This window comes from Macrotis lagotis, chromosome 2 (assembly GCF_037893015.1).
Source record: "Macrotis lagotis isolate mMagLag1 chromosome 2, bilby.v1.9.chrom.fasta, whole genome shotgun sequence".
NCBI lineage: Eukaryota > Metazoa > Chordata > Mammalia > Peramelemorphia > Peramelidae > Macrotis > Macrotis lagotis.
The window spans coordinates 254,800,928-254,822,008 of NC_133659.1; the positions used below are offsets into that span (position 1 = coordinate 254,800,928).

At 38.3% G+C, this 21,081-nt stretch overlaps 1 protein-coding gene across 1 annotated transcript; it reads left to right on the forward strand.

The window, feature by feature from the left end:
- The first annotated feature begins 6,729 nt into the window (after positions 1 to 6,729).
- LOC141514776 (keratin, type II cytoskeletal 1-like) lies at positions 6,730 to 14,955 on the forward strand. The gene is made up of 9 exons (XM_074225859.1): positions 6,730 to 7,397; positions 9,671 to 9,885; positions 10,930 to 10,990; positions 11,405 to 11,500; positions 11,644 to 11,808; positions 11,895 to 12,020; positions 12,813 to 13,033; positions 13,753 to 13,787; positions 13,908 to 14,955. The coding sequence occupies exons 1-9, from the start codon at positions 6,819 to 6,821 to the stop codon at positions 14,258 to 14,260; spliced, it is 1,851 nt and encodes a 616-aa protein (XP_074081960.1). The 5' UTR covers positions 6,730 to 6,818; the 3' UTR covers positions 14,261 to 14,955.
- Positions 14,956 to 21,081: the final 6,126 nt, after the last annotated feature.

The window sequence follows — 21,081 nt, forward strand, 5'->3', positions numbered from 1 at the left end:
TAGATGAGAAATTTAAGGACCAGTAAAGTTAATGGCTTGCCCAAGATCTCTAATTTAGTAAATAATAAGACCCTAGAATATTATTTTCTCTTCCTCTGCTGGACACACTCATTTGACCTTTTTTCTGTTTTTACAAAATTAGAATATATAGATAATTCCACCTGTGGTACCTATCTAACAGAGTTGTTGTTAGAATTGGTTGAGATAATGTGCATAAAGCACTTTATAAACCCCAAAAGACCATGTAAATACCAACTCTTATCATTGCTTTCTTCATTGCCCTTTTCTAATGTCTTATTATGATAAGGCTGACCCTGGGGTCTTGAATGACCCTGAGTTCTATGTCAGTGAAGCATAAGTTCTGATAGGCTTTACTGTGTGGGAGAGATGCTCATTTCAGAACCATATATATATATATATATATATATTTATGAATGAGAGGCTCATTCCAGAAGACTGGCCATCAAAGGGAAGGATATTTCTATCTCATGAAATAATTGACTCTATTGTTACTTTCAGATCCAGAAGTAGTATCCAGGACCACAGAGATTCTAGGGGGAGAGAGATGACAGTTCAATATCAAGAGGATTTTTTATGCACTAGACTTATCATGGACTCCTAGGCTCAAGGAACCTCAGAGATAGAATGGACTTTATAGGTTCACACTTCTCATGTTTATCTCAAGTGAAAGGTTTGCATTGGTGGAAAGAGTGAGCTTTGACACTGATGGCATCAATGAAGTCACTGAAGATTTGAAGTTCTGAAGTACTGAAGCTTTTCAATTTAATTCAAATCATTTCCATCTAATTCAATTCAATCAACATTTTTCAAATGACTGCTACTGTTAATGGGAATGACCAAAAAGTTATTGTGCATGGGGGAAAAAAAGCATTGATTCTGGAGTACTGGACCTGGATCTGAAGATTAGTTATATGACTTTGAGTAATTTAAAAAATTTCCTTAGATATCAGTTTCTTCATCTGTAAAATGGAGGTGGAGTGGAATAGGACTAGATGGCTTCTGAGGCACTGTTCTGTTCTTAGGTGCTGGAATTACAAAGATAGAAGAAAAAATAAAATCAGTATTGCCCTTGGGGCAAATGATAGAGGGAAATATCATGGGTGAATAGATAAATAAAGCTAAGATAGTTTGGGAAAGAGAGGAGAGGTCAGAAAATACCCCAGTAGAGAGTAGCATTTGAACTGAACATTGAAGGAAGCCAAGAATTCTAAGCAGTAGAGATGAACATTCCACATATAGGAGACAACTTGTGAAAAGGCAAACCTGTGGGTGATGATGGGTTGCCAGAAGTGCAGAGAGTAAGCTAGGGCACAGAGTGTGGGAAGGAGGGTAACATGAAAGGAGTCTGTAAATATAAGCTGGAGCCAGACTGTGAAAGACTTTCAATGCCAAACAGGGAAGTTGGCATTTGATCTAGATGTGATATTGAAGACTTTTGAAAAGTGTAATGAGATGTCCATCCCAATGCATTAGGAAGCTTATTTTGGCAACTGGAGGTTGAATTGGGGGGGGGGGGGAGACTAGGAAAGAGAGATTAATTAGGAGGTTATCACAGGAGTCCAGCTATAGTGGTGGTTTCATGAGTTTGAAATTAGGGAATGGATGCAAGAAGTATTGAAAATATGGAATTCTGGTTGGGAATAAAAAGGAAATTTAAGACAAAAAGCATCTATCAAGCATCTATTTTGTGCAAGTTAATGTACAAAGAACCTGTTCTCTGGAAATTTATGTTCCACATTTTTTCTTCTGTAAATTGAGAGAGCAGGTGTGGGAAAACATTTTGTTCTATTATTTGGTCTCTGTTTGACTCATGCATAGCCCATGGAGCTATGGTCATAAGTGAATGAATATGGGGAATCCACAAAGGGGAATCCACACCTATTTAGAATTTTGGCCCATTCTCCTAGCACATTTCTTCTATGTCAAAATGGGCACATGATAGATGCTTAATAAACTTTGTTGATTGGGTAGCATTCCTCCTAAAAGCTATGGTCATGCTATGTCATATGAAATGCAATCCATCAGAAATTAATGTTTTGATCCTTCACTCTGCCACCAACTCTATGACCTTAGGCAAGTTGCTTTATTTTGGTTTCCTCATCTATAAAATGAGAGAATTGGACTCTAAGTTACATTTATATTGAATCCTACAGATATAAAGTATTGCCCCATTATGGGCCTCCAAGAAAATGAGTGCAAGGGAGATTTCAGGATTACAAATTCAGAATCCAACTAGTCTACTCTCCTGCTTTCATTATTAAAATATATTCATCCCTGTTTGATAGATGACAAAACTGAGGCTATTAAAGTTAGACACCCAGTTAGTGTCAGAATCTAGATAATGAATTTGGTTTCAGAGGATGATAGATAATGCACTCAGAAGCTAACTAGTCTATCTTCCAGCCCATTTTGCAGATGAAGCAATCGAAATACAAGGTACTTAGGTGACTAGACTAAAGATAAGATGCTTTTCCTCTTGTGCCATGGTTTTCTGATTTTTGATTTCAGGTTCTTTCCATTGCACTTTATACCCTCTCCATAATCTCTCAGGTCCCCCCCCCCAGCTCTAAAATGGAATGATTCAATGTATCCATATGCAGTTGGTTGGATAAACAGAATACTTCCACCTTTTTGTTTGTCCCCTCTTCCATACCTGCATGTTCTATTCTTTTTATTTCTTCTTTCTGGCTACCTTCGTGCTTGGAATCAGCCTTGTACAAAGTGAGAATTCATGGTCACAACATACTTAAAAATTGATATGGTGGGTCTTAAGATTTGTCTGTCTTCTCACCAATTGCCCATGGACAAGGGAGATCTCAGATACACAAAGGACCAGAATTGGTGGGAACCCAGTCTTTTTTCCCATAGAACTCATTCATGAAGGTGAAATACATATAATCCTTCAAGAGTGCTAGAAGGAACCTGATTATTTCCAGTGATATGTATCATTAGGGAGTATGCTGAGTTGAAAGACATTTGGTCCTGTGACAGAAAAAGTGATGCAAGAAAGGTTGCCACATCCAGGGTATCCTCCCAGGTCTCCAGTGTTACAAGATGGGGGCAAACTCTTGAATTACTCATAATAACCAAGATGGTTCAGAAACCATCCTGTAGCCATGATACAGACACACAAAAACAAGGGCAGAACCCAGATTAGTTGGATAGAGTCCTAAATATCAGCTCAGCCTAGTGGGGGGGAGACCTTTCTGGAGAAGGGGAATTTTGAGTAGCTTTTAGAAGGAGGGGAAGGTTAGAGTTTGATGGCTAGAGATGAAGGAGAAGAGTGATATCTTTATGTCTGGGTGTAGTGGGAAGAATTCTAATCTGAATAGAAGACTGAGAGTTGAGACTTTGAACTTCAAGGACCATATGAAATGTAAGAGAGTCTCCTTTGCTTTCTGAGGTTCAGCTTACTTTTCTATAAATAATAGTTTACAGAAACAATAGTGCTTGGCTTGCTTACCACTTCGTAAAAGTGAAAAAGAAATGGGACTTATTTTTTACTACTTAGGGTGGCCCCTCTTAGCTTGCATATCTTTTTTTATTCCAGAGAATTAATTTCCCTGATAACCAAGGATAGTTTTAAAACACATAGTAGATAACTTTCACAGGGCTCTTTGAAGTCATCTGAATTTAGCCTTGCTCACTGTATCCTATTGTGGTTGCATACCAACCTGGTGAGAACTCCAGCTTTCCAAGAAGTCAGATAACAGGAACATGCACCAGGTTCTGATCTTTCCAAATCTCAGTACCTCTATTGCCTATTAACACCAATCTGGTGTTGCTCTCTCCAGAAAGCAACTGTGATTTTCCTAGTTAGATGCATTCATGTTTGATAAGTGTGTAAACAAACCATGGCAAAAGTCACTTACCAGGCTCTACAGCTGTCATTCAAACCAAAACACGGGTTTTCTTCTGGGATCTCCGTTTATCTATGTCAGCATACCTTTGGTCTTAAGTTCCTGGATGATAAAGAATGTCTTAGAGGGCTTTATAGAGGAGAATGGTGTTCAAAAAGATACTTTTCCCCACATCTAGAAGATTTGAACTTGACACTCAAGTACACAAATAAACAGAAAGGCTATCTTTATCAAAGGTTGTTTTGATTCCAACTCTTCCCTCATACATCATTTAACAAGTACTTAATAATTGCCTACTAGATGCCAAGCACTGGGGACATAAAAGCAAAAAAGATCCTGCCCTTAGACAGGCATTCTATGGTATGATTGGATGTGGGGAATGGGGAAGATAACATGTACTCAGATAAGTAACACAATAAACAAATACTGGACAAAATCTTGGGAGAGGGACTGGATATGGGAAATAGGGAATTTGGAGCATGAGGTAACTTTTAACAATGCAGACGACATCATCTTTGACATCTCTTAGTGAAATGCCCAGAGTGTTAAGAGAAATGACTTGACTAAAATGATATGTCAGTGTTAGATTCAAGACTTGGACCCAGGTGTTCCTTGCTTTAGGGACTGGTTCTCTGTTTACTAGTGAGTGCAGGGAGGGCAATAGAGAATCAAATTGGACTTCATTAAGCTTTGGGATTATATTTAATGACTATCTTCTCCCCAGATAGATTAATTTGAATGAGCCACTCTAGTTAAGACCACTTGTTTTCCTAACAGCTCAAATGAAATGTGAGCTCTGCCTTTCAAAATTTTGGTCAAAATCATTTTGTCAAGCTTGGATTCCCTCCTTCTTCTTCCAAACCTTGCTGTCAAATTCTCTTCTCATTAATCAGTTTGGCTTAAAATGCAGTTTAGATTTTTTTCTTTTAACACGTACTCTGTGCTGCTTGGGTCACTATCCTGGATAGCTGTCTCATTTGCCATCATGCTGTTCTACTTTGGGGACAAGGAGCTCTCAAAAAGGGATGTGGTCTGGTGCTTCCTATTGACAAAATTGCAACACTTAGGCTGCTCTCCTTCCTATAAGGGGAAGTTCAGGACTTGAGTACTTTTCTAATTGTCATTATCCTTCCATTTCTTCTATGGGAAAATGCTTTCTAGTAGGAAACTCAGGACTCCTTCCTGATTAAGTTCAATGGAATCCTATCAGAAAATGATATTGTTGTTAGAGAGAAAAGGGATATAGCCTAGGCCTACAATTTCACTGGCAGAGGAAATTCCTAGGTACAGAATATTCTTCTGTCAAGGCAGGTTGTCACATTCTTTGAATCTTCTCTTCTCAGGATGTTACTTGGAACCTTGAGAGGTAAATGAAGATAAACCTGTATGCATCAGAAGCAGATCTTGCTTGAACCTAGGAAAGAAATGATTAGTTTCTCCCATCCCCTTATCTCCCAACCCCTTTGCACTTTCAGACTCTGCTCAGGCTCAGGACATATACACTGGTCCTTATATTCATGATTCCTATGACTTCTGACTTCATTGAGACAGGCATCCATCAAGTTGCCCTCCTCTTCATGATAGATACTCAATACCAGAAGGTAACATCTTCTTGAAGTGGGGTGAGGTGGTCTGTGCTAGTACTCTTCATAGCTAAGAATTGCTGACCTTATAGCCCTTTAAAGATCATAGAGTTCAATAGGTGTCCAATTTCATTTGATTCTTTCATCAGCCTTATGGGAGCAGAGAGTAAAAGAATTTCTGTCCCCATTATATGGAGAAGGAAACTGATCCAGGATCTATATCTAGTAAGTGGTATTTGAACTTGGGCAGGAGAAGAATGTCAAATTCAAGTCTTTTGGATATGGGGGAAGGTCTATGCCCAAGGTAGGGGAGAATTAATGGCAGCTGTCACATAGTAATTAACCTTTATTTTAAGCTTTGGGGTTTACACAGCACTCTTATCTCAGCTGATTAAAAAAGAATGGGTGACTTATCCTACAGCCAATAATTAGGTGAGTCTGGATTGGAACTCAGGTCTTCTGGATTCCAAGTCCAACATTCTATCCATTATGTCACCTAGTTGTTTCATACATACTTTGATCAGTCTGGGATGGTAGAGAAGAGAGTTGTACCTGGAATCAGGGAAGCTAAGATTGACTCCTATTATTGATCTTTCTAAGCAGGTCTTTGTGACTAGGAGATTCTGGATTAGCCCTCTTTGAGTTTCCTTCCTGAAAGTGTTCTTGACTGTGAAATAGGAGTACTATCTCACAGAGTTGCTGTCAGAAAACACCACCTAAGTGGGAACTATTTTCTGTTTTGATTAGGAAGATCTTTCTAGAGGGGCTGGGATTTGAAAACTGTGGCAATGAAAAAATGGAACTATTGAGGTAGAGTCTTAGAGAGGAAGGCAGCTTTGAAAGGATGAAAAGAATGAGGATATTTTGCAATAGAGGGGCTAGTGGATGGAATTGGAGGACAGCTATCCTGTGAAGTGAAAAGCAAAGAGCTGAAGTAGAGTTTGCATAACTTTCAACAAGACACATTGATGAAAGACCAAACAGAGGTACCAGGAAACAGTTTTAGGGTCCTGCTTCCCAAAGAGCAAGTGCTTTTGATGAGGAGAGATCTCTTTGATAAACTAATTAGCAACTGAATAGATTTTGCAGGAGTAGCAATTTCCAGGGCCCATCCTGGGAGTTAGGTGTGTAGTGTTTATTGTATCGTTGAGGCTCGTAAAGATCTTGTATGGCTGCAAGGCAAACCAAACCCTTCAGATTGCTCTAAATCTGCACAGACTCCTTGGGACCAACCCAGTTTCCCCAATCTATATATAAGGAGGAAACCACTCTGCTCCAAGTAAAGGAGTGCTTAGCTCCTTCCTCCTTCCTTCTTTCTCTATTCTTTTGCTGTCTATCCCCTTCTTGGATCAACATGAGCCGACAATTTAGTTCCAGATCTGGCTATCGCTGTGGTGGTGGTGGTGGTGGTGGTTTCAGTTCAGGCTCTGCTGGGGTCTCCTGCTCTCGCAGAATAACCAGTAGCTCCACCATTCGCAGAAGTGGAGGAGGTGGGGGAAGATGTTCAGGAGGAAGCTACAGAGCTGGTGGTGGTGGTTTTGGCAGCCAAAGTCTGGTTAACTTGGGAGGCTCTAAGAGCATCTGTCAGAGTGTTGCTGGTGGAGGAGGAGGTTTTGGAAGAAGTGGTTTTGGTGGTGGTGGCTTTGGTGGGGGTAGCTATGGTGGTCGTGGATTTGGTGGTGGTGGCTATGGTGGTGGTGGCTTTGGTGGTGGTGGCTTTGGTGGGGGTTTTGGAAATTTTGGTGGAGGTGGTTTTGGTGGAGGAAGCTTTGGGCCAGTCTGTCCCCCTGGAGGCATCCAGGAGGTGACCATTAACCAAGGTCTCCTACAGCCACTCAATGTGGAGATTGACCCTGAGATTCAGAAAGTGAAGACTCAAGAGAGGGAACAGATCAAGCAACTCAACAATAAATTTGCCACCTTCATTGACAAAGTGAGTGCTTGTGGTTTGCTGGTGTTGGTAGTGGGTACATTTTGGCTTATTTAAAATAGATGAAGAAAAGTAGTGAGGTTGGGGACTGGGGTTGAAAAGATAACTTTGAATCAATCTATCTTCATTGGAGAATGGATGCTTGTGAGTGATGCTAGTGTCTTCATGAACTGAGGAGGCAGATGAGAGCATCCTTAGACTTTGGTCTATAAAAATAATAGAGGATGGAGAGGCATTGCTATTAATGTAAGACCAATCATTTTGGTGCTGAACTTCAAATATTGTTCTATTGAATTCTCAAGTCATTTGTGACTTTCCTAGAGAGGACTATGTGTTTCTAGGGAAAAAGAAGAATAGATCTGAATCTGTGAGAACTGGTTTTGGGTCTCTGGCATTTACCAGATGAATAATCCTGGCCAACTTCCCTAATATGTCTGAACCTTGGGTTCTTTATCTATAAAATAGAAATATGAACACTTTGCACTATCATTTTTATAGGAAGAACTCTATTATAAAGAAAATACCTTGAAAACCCTCTGAGAGAGATTATTATAACTATTATTATATTGAATAAGAGGCTGAAGTAGAGACTTATGGAGGTCTTAAAATGATGGCAAGGGGATAGGTTAAATTATCTGAAAGATGCAAAGGATAACTTTGATAACTCCAGTAGAATTGTCTGGAAGTCAGCTTGGATCCTACATTTTGTATTCAGACCTGAGTTGAAATCCTACCCCAGACACTTACTAGCTGTGTGGTCTTGGGCAAATCACTTAACCTGTCTGTCTAAGTTTCCTCTTCTATAAAATGGGGGTAAAACTACTGCCTATCTTCCAAGGTTTTTACATAGTTCAAATGAGATGATATTTGTAGCATGCTTTGCAAACCTCAATGTCTTACATTTTGTTTTATTATCATTATTATCACGATTATTGCTATTATGCTCATTTTTATTAAACCTGGAGATTGAAGTTATTTCTTTTAAATAGCCCTGTATATGGAAATAGTATTCTTAGTGACCTGTCAAAATTTGTATGCTAAACTCATCAGGGAAACCTGCCCTCTGGGCAGCTGAGTGGCTCCATTGGGATTAGAGACTTCTTTCAGTTTATCAACCATCCAAATTATTATGACATCTTCCTGGACGCTTAACTTTATCATCAATACAGTTAATTACCAATTATCAATTGTTGATTCCAGGTATCCTAGCTGGATTTCTTGGGCTTTTTGAAGCTCTAGGACCATTCCATCGCCAAGGGACACTAAGGATCTACTAAGCCTTGGGAATGTTCTCAGGAAAAGCAAACTTGTCTTGAAAGTCATTCGGGAGCAGCTAGGTGGCACAGTGGATAGAGTACTGGCCCTGGAGTCAGGAGGACCTGAGTTCAAATTTGACTCCAGACACTGACTCCAGTCACACTAGCTGTGTGACCTTGGGCAAGTCACTTAATCCCACTGTCTTACAAAAACCAAAAAAAAAAAAAAAAGAAAGTCATTCAGGCAAAACCACCATACTAGTGAATATCAACTGATAAAAACACACCACTTTCAATTTTTTGCCTAGTGTTAACATACATTATCTCATTTCAGCCACCAACACCTCTAGGAGGTGGAAATTGCAGATATTGCTACTACCACTGTATAGAAGAGGAAGTTGAGGCTCAGAGAAGTTATTGATTTGCCCATAGTCATAGAACAGGTCCATTTGATGACTGAAAAAAAATGTTAGCACTTTATTTAACTCTAATTATGGAAATTGTTATAGAAAATGTTATAGAAATGGGAACTGTTGAATCAAAATGATTTTGCAGTTTCTTTATTGTTTGGGGCTTCTTTTGGGAGGGGAGCAGGGTCTAAAACTTTCCTATAAATTTCTAATTTAAATTAATTGGAATCACCAGTATTAGGGAATGTGTAGCTTCTCTGAATGGAAATATGGATTTGGGGATTATGGCTTTGAATGAATGAAGGAGAGAAGAAAGGAAGGGATAAAAATATTTTTATGATACAAATACAAAAGGAAGACAGCCCTATTCCTCAAGGAGCTCCCAATCGTCTGGGGGAGATACTAAAAGAAAAGGTCAGCTGTAAGTCTGATGGGCTATTATGCCAGTTGATTCATTTTATTCTTTCTTTCTTGCCATGGTTTGAGAATTAAGTAAGAAAAATGATTCTTTGTCTTGTTTCTGAGTTTTCCTCTGGGATTTGACTTTGGCACCAGTACTTCCTTAGTCCCAACCATTGGATAAAGACTTTGGGGGACTTGGCATTTTCAGGTGCAGTTCCTGGAGCAGCAGAACCAGGTGTTACAGACCAAATGGGAGCTGCTGCAGCAGGTGGATACTTCAACTCGGACCCACAACTTGGAGCCCCTCTTTGAAACCTATGTGTCTGGACTTAGGCAGAAGTTAGATCAACTGAGGAATGACCGCTCGCGGATGGAATCAGAATTGAAAAATATGCAAGACATGGTGGAAGACTTCAAGGGAAAGTATGGACTCAGCTGTTCTTCTTGTGTGCCCCTGTCCCAATCAAATCACTAGAACGATTTCCCAGAGAATAATCAGAGGGGACTCTAGAGTTTATCAGGTATCAGAGATGCTTAATTGGATGGCATTGCTGCCCTCCTCAGAAGCAGGCAGATGGTATAGTAGACAGTACAGTGGTTTGAGAGTCAGGAAGACCTGAATTTAAATCCAGCATTTTTTACATATTATCTATTTGACTGTAGGTAATCTTCTCAATATAATTTCAGTTTCTCACCTATAAAATGAGAGTAGTAATAGTAAGTACCTCCCAGGTTTATTTTGAGAATCAAATGACATACTAGTTTTAAAAGCACTTAGCATACTCCCTGAACATGTTGATGATGTTGTTCAGTTGTTTCAGTCATGTTTGATTCTTTATGAACCCATTTGGAACTGATATGGCAAAGATACTGGAACAATTTGCTATGTCCCTCTCCACCTCAGTTTAGGTGAGGAAACTAAGGCAAACAAGGCTAAATGATTGTCCCATGATTACACAGCTAGTAAGTATCTGGGGCTGAATCAGGTCTTTTCGACTTGGAACCTGGTATCTATCCACCATGCTACTAACTGCCCCTTCTGGAAAATAAGAGATGCTCATAGAATCCATTTTTATCTTCTTCCCTATTTCCCTGCCTCCTTCTTTTTGTTTTTTTCTTTTTGTCCATCAGTCCTTCCTTCCTTCCTTCCTTCCTTCCTTCCTTCCTTCCTTCCTTCCTTCCTTCCTTCCTTCCTTCTTTCTTTCTTTCCTTCATTTTCAGAGGCAAATCCAACTATCTTTTTTAGAAAGTCTTATTCTCATAGCAGTATCCCTTAAACAAAGTTGAATAAATGTGTTGTCTAAAAGTAAAGAGATTGATAAATGACATTTCCCTGTCGGTTTGATTTTACACAGAACTGCAGAGCTAATAATAGTCTATAGTTATCTTCAATTTCAAGAGTTCAACTCTAGGACTTCTCCTTCCCCAAAACCTCCCCAATCAATCTGTCTTTTTCCCCCCTGACAGATATGAAGATGAAATCAACAAACGTACAGATATAGAGAATGAATTTGTGACCATCAAGAAAGTGAGTCAAGTCAATAGAATGAAGCTCATATTTTCATCCAGGAAAATACATACTGGTACTAGCCCCAAAAGAAGGAAGAAGAAGAATCAAAATATATAGATCAGTGTATCATTCTTACCTAATTCTCTCTGGTCTCCATAATAAGTGTGCCTGCAGTGTGGTAAACTAAGGCAGAAGACATTCCCTTTGCAAGTGAGGGAAATTCCCAGGACACCAAAGGGTGGATAGGATTTTTTACTGAAGAAAAGATAAGGACAGCTCAGGAGTCAAGTTCTTCCCTTCTTCAATAACATCATCTTGGAAAACTCCTTTTAATCCAGAGGCCATGCCTTGCAACCATGGGAGGTTGGGGTGGGGTGGTTGTCTTCCTCTAAATGGATAATTATTCTTTGACTCCTTACTTTAACTATACAGGATGTGGACAGTGCTTATATGACTAAGACTGATCTTCAGAGCAAGGTGGATCTTATGACGGATGACATCAATTTCACCAAGTTCCTCTTTGACACAGTAAGTTGGCTCATGAACATCCACATGAACCTACCTTTTCACTCTATGTGACACAAACTCTGGGAAAATCACATGTATGCTGGTGTCTATTCATATTATGTCTCTGGAAAGCACACAAGTCACAGTCATATTGTATCTTGTAGGAACTATCACAGATGCAGACTCAAATAAGCAACACCAATGTCATCCTCTCCATGGACAACAACAGGAACCTGGACTTGAGTAGCATTATTGAAGATGTCAAGGCTCAGTATGATGAGATTGCCCAGAGAAGCAAGGCTGAGGCTGAGACTATGTATCAGCACAAAGTGAGTGGATAGAGAGTCTCTCTTACAGATCTCTAGTTTCCCTGACTTTGTACTCATGTGTCTTCTCTTTCTTCCCTTGTCTTTAGTATGAAGAGCTCCAGATCACTGCTGGACAACATGGAGACCAACTGAGAAACACAAAAACAGAGATTTCTGAGATGAACCGAATGATTCAGAGACTCAATGGTGAAATTGATTCGGTGAAGAAGCAGGTACTAATTTCTTTCCCCCTCCTCCCTTGAGCTACCAGGGGTTGGAGTAGATGACTTGAAAGTTTGAGATTCTGGTCTTGCAGGAATATCTACCTGGACCACAGTTCCAGTAGTGACAAGGGTTTCTTTGAGAGAATCTTGTAATCATCCTGTGATGAGGAATTAAAGGCCAAAGAACTTCTAACCAAGAAGAACAGTTGACAAATGAATTCACTCTTGTGAGGCTGGAAGTGACAGCAGTAGGGGATGTAGGGAGAGAATATAATATAACAGATGTTCTGAGGTATATTAGATGTGTCTAAGTTTCTGTTACATACTTGAAGATACTAAGTCCTATCTGGAGGCTGAAGGTTGGAATGACCTTAATCACAGGTTTTGGTTTTTTTTTTTTTTGGAAACATTCTAGGCAATGGAGAAAGCGACTGGGCTTGAGTTTGAAACCTGCCTTGAATGCTTACTAGCTGTAATCATTGGGCAAATCATCTTTATCTTTCTCAATCTCTATTTCTCCATTTGTCCAGTATTAGCAGCTATAATATAATATTGGCAGCCATCTTGCAAGGTTGTTACAAGAATCAACTAAGAAGTGTTGCATAAATAGTGGTTATTGTTACTATTATTGCTGTTCTATGATGAGAGTGAACAATGCTCCTGATTGAGTCAGTGTGGGTGCAAATACAAATTTAGATTCTAGATTCTAGAAGGTTTTGAGCATGGTAGTGACTGATAGTTGTGGTGAGTGGGAAGTAGAATGCCTAATCTATATGCATAGTTTGCTGTCTGTTCCTGTAGATTGCTCGGCTCCAACAAGCCATTGGTGATGCAGAGCAGCGTGGGGAGAATGCCCTGAAAGATGCCCAAAACAAACTAGCTGAACTGGAGGATGCAGTGCAGAAGGCCAAGGAGGACATGACTCGGCTGCTGCGAGACTACCAGGAGCTGTGTAATACCAAACTGACCTTGGATGCTGAGATAGCTACCTATAGGAAGTTGCTGGAGGGAGAAGAGAGCAGGTGAGTGTGCACTGAAAACTGGTGAATCACACTCAGGGGATGGCTGGGGCATTTCCTGCTGGGAGGAGCTCCCTGAGACTGAATGAAGAGGAATTAGCACTCCTTGAGTTTAGCACTGTATAGAAGAACTCCAGGGCTAGAGAAACCCAGAATCTAGAGGTGAAAGGAACCTCAAGGAGTCTAACCTTCTTGTTTTGTAGATGAGGTCCCTGGGGACCAAAGGTATTAAGTGTCTTCCATAGTAGTCTTTCAAGTGTCTTCCAAGTTCCCATAGCAGTCAGCTGCAGGTCAAGTATATGCTCAGTTCATAAGAAGCCTCAATTTTGAGATGAAAGAGACTATAGAGGCCATTGAATCCCCCCCCCCCCATTTAACAGATAAGGAAATCAAGACTCATAATAGTGAAGTGAATCATCTGAGATCATCTAGTCAGAGGTTCTTTGACTCCAGTCCCATCCTCCCTGTAGTATGGCCTAAATCTACTAATTTTAAAGCATTACTGGACTATCACTCATGCTTGTTGGAAGAAGTTTTTGGTACCAAGGCCTACCAGAAATTTGAACTGTGATAATGATTTCTGTAAATTGATCCATTATTTGAAGGGCAGAAGGGACAGATTTAGGTTGTGTGTTGAGGAATGGTTATGGGAAAGATCAGTAGTGTCAAGAATGAGTTGGTTGATCTGAGTCAAAGGAACTGTCTTTTAATCTTCCTTTTAGGATATCTGGAGAGTGTGTTCCAAACGTGAGTGTGTGTAAGTATCAAAAAAAAAACCCAACTCATACTTTGGGCCCTGGAAAGACTTCTTAGTATGGGGTGTACTTTGCACAGTGATGGGTGACACCAAATACAACAATAGAAATTTCTTCCACAGCTGTGAGCACCAGTCATGTCTCTGTTTCTGGTGGTGGAGGAGGAAGATACGGAGGTGGTGGCAGCTACAGTTCTGGAGGTGGAGGTGGCAGCTACGGTTCTGGAGGAGGCAGCTATAGTTCTTCAGGAGGCCGGGGCTCCAGTTCTCGAGGAGGAGGAAGAGGGTCCAGTTCTGGAGGAGGCAGCTATGGTTCTGGAGGAGGCAGCTATGGTTCTGGAGGAGGCAAAGGCTCCAGCTCTGGAGGAGGAGGAGGCAGCAGCAGCTCTGGGGGTGGCTCTGGAGGTGTCAAGAGTTCCAGTGGGAGCTCTAGCACAAAATTTTTCTCTACCAGTTATTCTACAGTCACCAATTAATATTTGAGGCCCTTACCCTGCCAGTCATCCCTCTTTAGATTGACCAAATATCCTGATGTCTGTTTTCATTGTCAATCAATTTTTGAAGTCAAAGAACTCCAACTTTTCTTGAGGAAAATAAAAATTGATGGACTCCAGCAGTTCATCTTCTTTTCCTAATTTGATTCTTAGAGGTTTTTTTGAGATGTCCAATCCGTGTGCATATCAATACCATGCTTTCCCTGAACCTTATCTCTAGTTGTGCCTATGGAAGGTAACTGATGATCCTGACCTTTGAAAATCATATTCTTTACTTTTCTCTCTATAAGGTATTTTTTTTATCCTGGTCTTCATCATCTGGAGACTCTTCCTAAGTCTCAAATGGTGAAACCAATTCTGAGTTAGAATTAAACTTCCCTTGGTTAATCATGAGGCTATAGCCTGAAAAATCTCCCCATCATCACTGTGCATTCTACATTTCAAGAGTTTTTACCAATCCAAGCAGGAGAGCTATTCAATTTAGAGCTTGTTGGGAATGCATCTCCAGAGTATGTTTCAGGAGGTTTGCATACCCAGTTCATATCCACTAGAGCAACAAATTCTGTGCTGGGTTCTCTTTTTTTTCTGTATAAGGAATAAACTGGTTGATCTTCCTGGAGGAGGTCTCATACTCTCCATTTTCTTGTGTTGTCTGAAATAAATTGCATTTGAAATTCTGCAAGTTTGAATTGAGTGTTTTGTGTAACTTTCCTATCCAATTTTCTTTCCTAAGATCCACTGGTAAATTGTATTGTAAATTCCTGGTGGGATTGAGGTTTATAATATGGATACAGAGGGATAAAGTCAAAAAAGGGGAAAGGGCAATAAAGAGTTAGTAATTATAACTTTGAATGTGAATGGAATGAACTATCCCATAAAATGTAAGCAAATAGCAGAGTGGATTTAAAATCAGAATCCTACAATATGCTGTTTACAAGAAACTTATTTGAAGCAGAAAGATACATACAGAGTAAAGGTAAAAGACTGGAGCAGAATATATTATGATTCAACTGAAGGGAAAAAGACAGGAGTAGCAATTCTTATCTCAAACAAAGAAACTGCAAAAAAAAAGAGATTTCATTAAAAAAAGATCAGGAAAGAAACTATGTTCTCCTAAAAGGTACTATAGACAATGAAGCAATTTCAAATCTAAATATGTGTGCACCAAGCAATATAGTATCCAAATTTTAAAGGAGAAGCTGAATGAGTTGCAGGAAGACATAGACAGGAAAACTTTACTGGTGGGAAACTGCAATCTCCCTCTCTCAGGATTAGATAAATCTAAGAATAAAATAAACAAGAAAGAAATTAAGGAGGTAAATAGAATGTTAGAAAATTCGGATATGATAGACCTTTGGAGAAAAATTGGATGGGGATAGAAAGGAATATACCTTTTTTCTGCAGTATATGGCACCTACACAAAAACTGACCATGTACTAGGGCATAAAAACCTCATTATCAAATGTAGAAAGGTAGAAATATTGAATACTTCCTTTTCAGACCATTATACAATAAAAATCAAATGCAATAATGGACCATGGAGAGATAGACTTGAAACTAATTGGAAACTAAATAACCTCAATTTAAAGAATGAGTGGATCAAACAACAAATCATAGAAAGAATTAATGATTTCATCCAAGACAATGACAACAATGAAACAACATACCAAAACTTATGAGATACAGTCAAAGCAGTTATTAGGGAATATATTATATCTCTAAATATTTACATGAATAAAACAGAGAAAGAGGAAATCAATGAACTAAGCATGCGACTAAAAAAGTTAAAGAAAGAACAAATTAAAAAAACCCCAATTAAATAGCAAATTAGAAATTCTAAAAATTAAAGAAGTTAATAAAATCAAAATCAAGAAAACTATTGAACTAATAAATAAAACCAAGGCTTGGTTTTATGAAAAAAACTAATAAAATAGAGAATTAGTTTATTTGATTAGAAAAAGAAAACCAAATTACTAGTGTCAAAAATGAAAAAGGGGAACTCACTACTAATGAGAAGGAAATTAAAATATTAATTTGGAACTATTTTGCCCAACTGTCTGCCAATAAACTTGATATTCTAAGTGAAATGGATGAATATTTAAAATATATAAATTGTTCAGGTTAAATGAAGAGGAAATGAAATGCCAAATAACTCTATCTCAGAAAAAGAAATTCAACAAATCATCAATTAACTTCCTAGGAAAAAAATCTCTAGGACAAGATGGATTCACAAGTGAATTCTATCAAACATTCAAGGAACAATTGGTTCCAATTCTATACAAACTTTTTGGAAAAATAGGTGAAGCTGGAACCCTGTCTAATTCTGTCTATGACACCAATATGGTGCTAATACCTAAACCAGGAAGAGTCAAAGAAGATAAAGAAAATTATAGACCAATTTCCCTAATGAATATGAATGTAAAAATCTTAATTAAAATATTAGCAAGTGATTATAGAAAGCTATCACTAAGATAATACACTATGACCAAGGAGGATATATTCCATGAATGCAGGGTTGGTTTAATATTAGAAAAACTGTCAGCATAATTGACTCTATCAATAACAAACCTAACAAATCATATGATTATCTCAATAGATGCTGAAAAAATATTTGACAAAATACAGCACCCATTTCTACTAAAAACACTAGAGAGCATAGGAATAAATGGATTATTCCTTAAAATGATAAGCAGTATCTGAAACCATCAATAAGTATTACATGCAATGGAGATAAGCTAGAAGCGTTCCCAATTAGATCAGGGGTGAAACAAGGATGCCTATTATCACACCTACTATTCAATTTTGTATTGGAAATGTTAGTTTCATCAATAAGAAAAGAAAAAGAAATTGAAGGAATTAGAATTGGGAAGAAAGAAACAAAACTCATATTCTTTGCAGATAACATGATGGTATACCTAGAGAACCTCCCAAAATCATCCAAAAAATTACTGGAAAGAATTAACAATTTTAGCAAAGTTGGAGGATATAAAAGAAACCCACACTAATCCTCAGCATTTCTATATATTGCTAACAAGATACAACAGCAAGAGTTAGAAAGAGAAATCCCATTTAAAATATCTTCAGACAACATAAAATACTTGGGAGTCTACCTGCCAAGGCAAACTATGGAAACAACTATAAAACACTTCTCATACACATAAAATTAGAACTAAATAAATGGCCAAATACCAACTGCTCATGAATAGGCCAAGGCAATATAATAAAAAGGACAATTCAACCTAAATGGAACTTTTCATTAGTTCCATACCAATCAAGCTTCCAAAACATTACTTTAGTGAAGAAAAAATTGTAACTGCATTCATATGGAGAAACAAAAAGTCAAGAATACCTAGGGATTTAATGAAAAAAATGCAAAAGAAGGCAGTTTAGCTTTGCCAGATCTAAAATTATATTATAAAGTATGTCATCACAACTGTTTGGTATTGGCTAAGAGATAGAGTGGTGGATCAGTGGGATAGATTAAGTGCAAAAGAGACAGCAGGAAATGATTATAGTAGTCTGCTGTTTGATAAACTCAAAGAGTACAGCTTCTGGGATAATAATTCATTCTTCAATAAAAACTGGAAGATTAGACTAGGATTAGACTAACAGCTCACATCCAAAATCAAAATGGGTGCAGGATTTAGACATAAAAGACAATTTTATAAGCAAATTAGGAGAACAAGAAATAGTTTACCTCTCAGTTCTATGGAAAGGGGAGCAGTTTATGACCAAGGATGAGATTGAGAACATTATAAAAGCAAACTGGATAATTTTGATTACATTAAATTAAAAAAACTTTTGCATAAACAAACCCCTCTAAACCAAGATCAAAAGAAATGTAGTAAATTGGGAAAATTTTTAAGAGTAGTATTTCTGACAAAGGACTCCTCTCAAAAATATAGAGAGAACTGAGTCAAATTTATTAAAATAAAACAAACAAACTAGTCATTCGGGGCAGCTAGGTAGCCCAGTGGATAGAGCACCAGCCCTGGAATCCAGGCCCTGCATTCAAATCTGACCTCAGATACTTACTAATTACCTAGCTGTGTGACTTTGGGCAAGTCACTTAATCCCATTGCCTTGCAACCCCTCCCCCCCAAAAAACAAAAACAAAAACAAAAACCAATTGACAAATGGTCAAAGGATATGCAAAGGCATTTTTTAGACAAGAAAATAAAAGCTAACTGCAGTCATATGAAAAATTGCTCTAAATCATTACTGATTAGAGAAATGCAAATTAAACAACTCTGAGGTACCACCTCATACCTATCAGATTGACCAATATGACCAGAAAGGACAGTGTTCAATGTTGGAAGGGATGTGGGAAATCTGGGACACTAATACATTGCTAGTTGAAATGTGAATTGATCTAATCTTTCTGGAGAGCAATTTGGAGTTATACCCAAAGGGAAATAAAATAAGCATATCATTTTATCCAGCAATACCAATCCTGGGTCTATATTCTGAAGAGATCATGTAAAAAAGTTCACATATACAAAAATATTCATAGCAGCTCTGTTTGTTAGTGGCAAAGAATTAGAAATCAAGGGGATGTCCATCAATTGGGTAATGGCTAAACAAGCTGTGGTATATATATATGTGATGGAACACTTTTGTTCTATTAGAAATCAAGAGGGATGGAATTTTCTTTTTTTTTTTTTAGTTTTTTTTGCAAGGCAATAGGGTTAAATGGCTTGTCCAAGGCCACACAGCTAGGTAATTACTAAGTTTCTGAGGCTGGATTTGAACTCAGGTACTCCTGACTCCAGGGCTGGTGCTCTATCCACTATGCCACCTATCTGCCCTGAGGGATGGGATTTTTAAAGATGCTTAGAAAGACTTGCATGAATTGATGCTAAGCAGAAGAACAATGTACACCTTAACAACAATGTGCAGTGAAGATCAACCTTAAAGGATTTGCTCACTCCATCAGTGTAATAGTCAGGGACAATTTGGGGGAGGGGGGGATCTGTGATGGAGAATACCATCATTATCCAGATAAAGATCTGTGGAGTTTGAGCAAAACCCAAAGATTAATCTTTAATTTTTTTTAAAAAACAGTTGTCTTTAAGTATTACATAATTTTACTATTCTTAATATTTTCTTTCTTCCTTAAGGACATATTTTTTTCTCTCAACACATTCAGTATTGATCTATGGTATATTATGAAAACAATATAAAGATGATCAAATTGTCATTTATTGGGGGGGAGGGGGAAAACAGCAAAATTTCAGAACCTTGTAAAAAAATCGATAGAAGCTACTGTTGTATATAATTGGAAAACAAATATGTGAATAAAAAATAAAAAGCAGGACACTAGTGTAGAAATTATAAGAAAGCTTATAAAATAGTGTCAGATACAGGTGGATGAACACAGTATAAATCAAACCTTTATATATATAAGACATTGAGTAAATTGTACTGAGTGAGGCTAAATAGAACAGGTTTCAGAGGGTTAGGGACTTTGAAGTGACAAGAGGGGATAGAGCATTAGAAGTGGAGTCAGAAAGACATGAGTTCTAATCCAACTCAAAAGTTACTAGCCTCACATCTGGACTATTGTATTCCCTGCTGGTTGGTGTCTATGCCTCAAGCATCTCCCCATTACAGTCTATCTCTTACTCATCTGTTCTCTCTTGAACTCGGTTCTGTCCATGCTTCACTGGTTTCCGGCTGCTTTCAGGAGCAAATACAAAATGCTTGTTTGTCATTCAAAGACATTTGGAACTTAGCCCCTTCTTTGTTGTTGTTGTTCCTTGGTTAATTATGACTGTGAAGTATTGTGTGAGATATTCAGTGGTTCCTTAGTTCAAAAGTAATGCCACAATAATTACCTAGCTGTGTGGCCTTGGGCAAGCCACTTAACCCCGTTTGCCTTGCAAAAAAAAAAAAGTGATGCCATGACAAACAAGTAAGTTGGATTTAAGTGAGGGAGGATTGGTCAAAGTCACCAGCCTCACTTTCTCTTCCTGTACCATCTGGGTCCAGGGGTGTACCTTTTTAGTCTCCTTACTCCCCACCAAGTACTCTTCCAAGCTGTGACATTGATCTCTCGGTTATTCCTCACACACAACACTCCTTTGACCAGCTCTGAACATTCTCATTATGCCTGGAATATCCTCACTTATCATCTGTTTTTCCTGACCTCCCTTGTTTCCTTCAAGTTCCAGTGAAAATCCCACCTTCCAGTGAAGATCCCGCCTTGTCCTAGTCTTAATTTAAGTTCCTTCCCTCTGTCAATTATTTCCTATACATCCTGTTTTCCCAGTTTATTGCATGTTGTCTTCCCCATTAAACTCACTAATAATTGAAGTTTTTAGTGAATTTTCTTTTGTCTTTTTTTTTGCATCTCCTGAACTCAGCATAATGTCTAGCATATAGTAGGAGACTAATAATAGATAGCTAACTGCCTGACTTACCTAAGGTCACAGAAGTAACATATAAGGAAACTTACACTCAATTGAAAGTTGGGGGGGGGGATCTAAATTACCCATGATCTTGAAATTGCCCAATAGAATCATCTTTTTTTAAAATTCTCATTCTTTATGTTTGTGCTGTATTTTTTTTTAAAAAAGATGACATTCTTTCTTGGTTTTCCTTTTGATATCTCCTTTGCTAGGTTATCTTCCATACTTCACTCCAATTGTTAAGTATACTTGCAAGGGGCTGTCCTAGTCTCCTTTCTTTTCTCCTTGCTATTTCTCACTTGGTGCTCCCATGATTTCTATCCTCTTTCCCTTTGTAATTTCTTCCTTTGTCTCTCCTCTGCTCCCTTTCTATATCTTCATGTCTTTCTCTGT